At 29.8% G+C, this 6,233-nt stretch overlaps 2 protein-coding genes across 3 annotated transcripts in view; both read left to right on the plus strand.

The window, feature by feature from the left end:
* The first annotated feature begins 369 nt into the window (after positions 1-369).
* On the plus strand, positions 370-3,018 carry LOC108752838 (protein Spindly-like). Its single transcript, XM_018493970.1, has 6 exons — positions 370-767; positions 1,425-1,731; positions 1,802-1,931; positions 1,987-2,296; positions 2,379-2,535; positions 2,614-3,018. The coding sequence occupies exons 1-6, from the start codon at positions 508-510 to the stop codon at positions 2,989-2,991; spliced, it is 1,542 nt and encodes a 513-aa protein (XP_018349472.1). The 5' UTR covers positions 370-507; the 3' UTR covers positions 2,992-3,018.
* A 650-nt stretch (positions 3,019-3,668) lies between these two features.
* LOC108752744 (E3 ubiquitin-protein ligase RNF8-like) overlaps positions 3,669-6,233 on the plus strand; it is a 3,716-nt gene continuing 1,151 nt past the window's right edge. The window contains exons 1-4 of one of the 2 annotated variants that reach the window (XM_018493792.1): positions 3,669-4,090; positions 4,226-5,123; positions 5,266-5,694; positions 5,787-5,843. In XM_018493792.1, coding sequence (XP_018349294.1) covers positions 3,986-4,090; positions 4,226-5,123; positions 5,266-5,694; positions 5,787-5,815 — 1,461 coding nt within the window. In that variant the 5' untranslated portion in view covers positions 3,669-3,985 and the 3' untranslated portion in view covers positions 5,816-5,843. Of the gene's footprint in view, positions 4,091-4,225; positions 5,124-5,265; positions 5,733-5,786; positions 5,844-6,233 lie in introns of those variants that run through there. The other variant, XM_018493791.1, reaches the window with a different exon arrangement.

Genomic DNA, 6,233 nt, shown 5'->3' on the forward strand with positions numbered 1-6,233 from the left:
GTTAGTATATAATCATAAACTTATATCAATTATCGATAATGTCATCGTTCTTCTATTATCCCCGAATTCTCGAGGCTCTATTGATATTCACGAAAATTTGCCCAGGACCAACCGTCTTTAATATCTCGGTGGTGTAACCTTTGCAGAATAAAGCCAGCAACACACTTATTTTAATATTGTCCAATAACAGCGTATTATCGATGTAACAATCAATCGCATGTTTTTAGCCAAAATGGCACAACCAATCATTTGTTCATCTTTCTTTTCCAATTAAACTTTTTCTCCTTTCTACTAATCATCTTTCTCTCTTTTGATCGTTGTGTAACATGCAATGCCGAATCTATCTTTTTACATATCTGTGATCTAACGGATCTAACCGAAATTCAAAATATTTGAACTAACCTTACCAAAATTTAAATAGTCACACTGTTGTTCCACGTTATACTTTGCTCCAGAAGAAACCAAGTATCATTAAAGAAGAAAAAGAAATTTGGGAAAAGGTTCGAGATGTCAGAATTGTATGGTGAGAGTGTGAATAACACGAAGATCGAGGAACATCTAGAAAAGAGCATGATCAGTCAGGATGATTATAAAAAGATGAAGCAAGAGAATGAGGATTATCGACAGGAGTTGTATGTTTTGCGACTCAAATTGGAAACTTCCGACGCGATTGTAAGAGATCTTCAGGATTCTGGAGAGACTTTGGAAAATAATTTCAAAGAATACGTACGGCAAGCAACCGTGTTATCTTCTGAGAAAAAAGAAAAGTAAGGATCGTACATTTTTTTTTTTTTTAATTATATAGACAAAGTGAATACAAATAGTTGCTTCTGGAGCTTTTACTATCCATAGTTGAAACATATTTTTACGTCAAGTCTTTGTTCATTGCGTTTTGATGTATTAACCCTTGGCAAATTGTGATCCTTAATTTAAACACTGCAAATCACAGTGTATCTGAGAAATACAAATATCTTAAATCTGACAGTACTGACAGCTATCTTTTGCAACAAAAAAAAAACAATATGAATGCAAAATGTTATGTTTTATAATAATTCATCAAAATTTATATTTTTCTGCTTGATATTGTAATATGATTGACCAACTGTTTGTCCAATCACACACAATATGCTAGAATCTTAATGACTCGTGTAACAGCACATATAAGAACATAAGTAAATGGTTATCACTACTTGAAAATATTTATAAACATATAAATATTTTATACATACCTCTCAGATGTACTGCAACTTCCTGATGATTAATTAAAAAGATAGATTTTAAACGTTTAAACGGTTGATACATATTTATTTTTCAATCAAAATTTTTTTATGTGTTAGTTATGTTAGCCCTAATAATGAAACTTATTGTTTATTATATATTGTACATTTATAAAGAAATGCTTCATATATTTTATTTATTTATAGGTATAAAGCTGAACAAAAAGAATATGAAAATCATATTGCAAATCTAGAAACAAACCAAATAAAAAATAAATTAGAAATTAAAGAATTACAGAAAGAGTTGAAGAAATATAAAGATATTATAAATAATCAACCATTTAATGCAATGGCAGATAATTTAACAGCGTATAAAGAAGAACTTAGGGAAACACATATGCTGCTCCAAAATGAAAAAGAGAGGTTTCTTCAAAAAGAAAAAAATGAAAAGACATTGGTGGATGAACTTGCACATAAAGAGGTTCAATGTGAAGAGCTTCGACTTGATTTACACGTAAAATAATAAATTATGATTTATATTTATTAATTGTAATACATCAGGCTAATTGGAAACATTTTAATAGAAAATAACAAAGGATCTAGTGGAAAAAAATAAAGAATTGGAAAACGCACGGGAATCTGCTAGAGAATTAGCTGCGAAACTTGAAGAATTGGAGTCATCAAATATAATTCCTGCTAGTGATATATGCAAAGGTAATTTGTATATATTCAATTGTATATAGATTTTTTAACATTCATACTGTTTTAGGAAATTCTTTATTTGCCGAAGTTGAAGATCGTCGGCAAATGTTGTTGGATAAAATGAAAACGCTTTCCACTAAATATAATGAAGCAAAGCAAGCACTAGATTCGAAAACATGTGAAATCAAGCTGCTGAGGGCAGAGAAAATCGCCATTTCCAGGAAATGGGAAACTGATATAATTGATACATTGCAAGAGAATGCAGATCTTTTAGTTAAGTATAAGAGTAGAATCTTTGATCTTGAAAATAAGTTGAAGGCTGAAATGAGAAAAAATGATGAAATAGAGGAAACACAATCTGCAAACGATGACTTTAAGTAAGTTAAGAACACGTTTCTGTTTCAACTAATCTGAATTAATATATCGTTTATATAATAGAAAGACAAATTTAATTTTCAGTTACGCTCAATCATTGTTAGCCGCTAAAAAAAAAGAGCTTAAGGAACTGAATGAAAAAATTGAGAAGCAAACTATGCAGATGCTGGTGCAAGACGAAGTGAACAACAACATCTCAAGACAGCTTCGTTACTGGCAATCTAAAGCAAAATTTTTGGAAGTAAGTTTCTACAAAAAAAAGAAATTGTATCTTGTTGTTTAAGATTTTTTTATATAAAATCTCTTTTATATATTCTAGACTCAAAACAAGGTCATAAAAGACCAACTAGAAATGCAAGATAAATGTGATAATAAAATACTTCTTGAATCTATAAAGAATTGCACATTTCCTGATAACGCGAATTTTGAAAAGACCTGTAGTGATTCACTTCCACCTCATGAGCTCATGCCAAAGAGTATTCTCGAATCTGAACTTGCAAAGCAAGGAAATTCAACAGAGGTGATAGAAAAGCCAGCAGTAAATTTTGCAAATGAACAGAAAGAATGTAGAAGATTTGTAGGTTTTACTAGTGATACTAAAAACTCTGAGAATAAACCTTTGAAAAAACATGAAAAAACGAAAAAACGTAACTATCCTATTATAGTTCATACAATTGATAATGATAACTTAAATTAATTTTATTTTACGCAAAAACGCGTCGAATGAGCCTAATATTTCATCAAAATCGGAGGTGAGGTAGCTCTCTCTCTCTCTTCTAAAGAATTACCTAGATTAATTTTGTACTGTACGGTATTATATAATACATATCATATTAGCGTTTTATCAAATAACTATTTGATATATATACATATAAACATATATACATATATATGAAAAACATGGAATTATCAAAATAGAGGAAAATAATTAGATAAGGATAAATGGATAAGATGTAAATATATTTTTAAGCGTATAATTTAATAAAACACTCACAAGCTATTTTATATCTTTTTAAAATTGTGTTTTACTATTTACCTCTTTCCTATTCAACGCGGACTAATCACAGTCTTCTAAAAATTGTCGACTTTGCCTTCATGTTTAAAGACAGTGTCATATATGTTCACTCATTCTCTCGCATGTAAAAATCACGGATAATAAAAAATCCTTTATTTATATTTTCACATAAATTTATGCAATACTCACAGATAGGACATAAATACACATACGTGAACTAAAACAAGGACAGCTCGGAATCAGATTCATCTCTTTTTATCATAATTAGTTGGCAGTTTATAGAAGTTGTAATACCAACGTGCGAACAATGTGTTAAATTTTTCACGTATTTTACTTCTTTTCGTCAGAGGACTCGCCTGTCGACGCGAGTCACATCTTCATAAGTTTATACACATCGATATATATAATGGCTGGCAACACGCAGTTCTCTTGCTGTGTTTAGATAAATTGTTGCTGTTTACTACGAAGAATCGTTTTTCTTGAATTAAATTCGATGACAGCAAGAATTATTAAGATCATATCCTGAAAAACTACGAAACTATTTGATAGCGTCATTTGAATCGACATCCCACCTATTACGAGAAAAAGTGAATTCAACACGAACTTTATTATGTTGTTTTTCGCATGGATTACGATGTTTAAGACATACTTAAGGTATTTGTAAAATTGTTAAATAATGGAGCATTCAAAGAGAACCTTATCTGATGAGGAGCCAAAAATTCTCGAACCTGTTTTAATAAAAACTGTCACGAACGAACGCATAAATATCGACAAAAATGAGGTAAGAAATGCGTTAACATAATGTTAGAAAAATTTGTATTGAATGCATATTAAAGATATTTTTACAATGTTACTTGAAGACTCGTTTCCAAATTTTTGGAATGTGTAGAATATAATTTTTTTTCCTTTTGTACAGTTTAAGATTGGACGTGCCAGAGATAATGATGAAATAATATTGGATGTCATGATATCTAGAAGACACTGCATTTTTAGATGTATAGGCCAGAATGAATGGACGCTTAAGGATTTAAGTTCTAGTGGAACATTTGTCAATGGTAATACTATTGGCCCTGGTGAAGTACAAAACGTTCGTCCTGGTGATACTATACAATTTAGTCCTAATGAAACGTTTAGATATGTATTTACCCTTACCGAGAAAGAGCATTGTGTCAAGAAAGCACGTATAGATGAAAAGATACTCGACACTGTACTTGTCAAGCAAAGAACGTTTGCCAAAAATCAAGAATGTCAAAGAAAACAACTAAAAAATAAGCTTGAAATAAATCAAAAAGAGCAAGTCAAGTTAAAACAGCAACTTGAAAATCTGTTGTCTCAACAAGCTATGGCTAAAGATGATAATGAGAATTTATTAAAACAAGTTATCATATTAGAAGAAAAAATAAAGACATGTAATTCTCAAGAAGGACATCTGAACAATATGTATTCTCAGTTATTGCAAAAGTTGGAGAATGAAAGGCTGCAGTTTGAAGCAAGGTTAAACGAGGAGAAACAGAAATGGCAAGAAGCATTAGACATGAGTAAGCAAGAAAAAGAGATGCTGGAAATAAAAATGAAAGATCAAATGGAAAAATGGAGAGAAGAGCAGCAAGTAGAATGGAAAAACATGATGGAGAGCAAGGTAAAGGAAGAGAAAAACATTCAGGCTCAGTTAATGAATGAGAAGACCATGTTAGAAGAAAAATTGAAGAACCATGTGAATGAGAAGACCATGTTAGAAGAAAAATTAAAAGAAACGGAAAAAGCCTTAAAAGAACAAGAAGCCAAAGCAGAAAATTCGCAAGCAATATTGAATAGTAAGTTGTAATAAATTTATATACAAATATACACTGATTGTTCTACATTTATATAATGTTATTTTTAATAGTGTGTTCTTTATTAAAATTTTGAAACAATTGTTTATTATACATTACTAAATCATTGATAATTTTTTTTTAGTAAATACATCAGGTGAAATTGCAAGTACATCGGAGTGTATATTCTTAAACTTGAATGGAGATCAATTCGAGGTTCCACAGTATGAAATAATAGACACGATAGATCTAACTGAAATAAATCAAAATATCTTAGAGACTAATATTAATGAAAATATTCTTGGAAAAGTCAGCAACATTATGGATGAACAATTGACATGTGCCATATGCTCAGAATTATTTATTAAAGCAACAACATTGAATTGTGCACATACATTTTGTCACCACTGCATAAATTCATGGAATAAGAAACAGAAAAATTGCCCTGTCTGTAGGAAGCCAGTGATATCGATGATTAGATCATTGGTTTTAGATAATTTTATTGAAAGTATGATCGATAACTTGCCTACTGAACTTAAAAATAGAAGAAAAGAAATTATACAAGACAGAAAAGGTAAAATTTTAATTATAATAATGTGTTTTATACATTAAATATAACATTCTCTAATTTAACTATTTGATTTGTCTGATATACTTCTATTTCAGTATTAACAACGAAGAAAAGGATGTATTAAAGTGCGAGTTGCACGAAATGCAAGATGGGTACTAATATTTTTATTTTAATGTTAAATATATCCTAAGAAGAATGTTTATTTGATCGATAATTTGTACTGAATGTTGGTGAAGTTTTGTTCCCTAAGGTCGGTATTCATAGTCTGTTCTTATTTCAAGATCAGCTTAAAATGCTATGGCTTCCTCTGATTAGTGCATAACTTATACAGAGTGAACCAGAGTCGTTGAACTAGCTTTTTATTCTATGAGAAAATTATCGACTGTACATACGTTATAATCCAATAAGTATGAAGTCGATAATTTTCTCATAGATAAAATGTTGGTTCAACGACTCTGATTTATCCTGTATATATTAATATATTTTATATATATATATATATATATATATATATATATATATGTATATATATATATATATGA

Source organism: Trachymyrmex septentrionalis, unplaced genomic scaffold (genome assembly GCF_001594115.1).
Source record: "Trachymyrmex septentrionalis isolate Tsep2-gDNA-1 unplaced genomic scaffold, Tsep1.0 scaffold62, whole genome shotgun sequence".
NCBI classification, from domain to species: Eukaryota; Metazoa; Arthropoda; class Insecta; order Hymenoptera; family Formicidae; genus Trachymyrmex; species Trachymyrmex septentrionalis.

Excerpts from the sequence above, each read along its gene's own strand:
- LOC108752838 (XM_018493970.1), top strand. The coding sequence starts at position 508 with ATGTCAGAATTGTATGGTGAGAGTGTGAATAACACGAAGATCGAGGAA. Across the intron at positions 1,932-1,986 it reads TGCTAGTGATATATGCAAAG|GAAATTCTTTATTTGCCGAA; the intron begins GTAATTTGTATA and ends ATACTGTTTTAG. Across the intron at positions 2,536-2,613 it reads CTAAAGCAAAATTTTTGGAA|ACTCAAAACAAGGTCATAAA; the intron begins GTAAGTTTCTAC and ends TATATATTCTAG.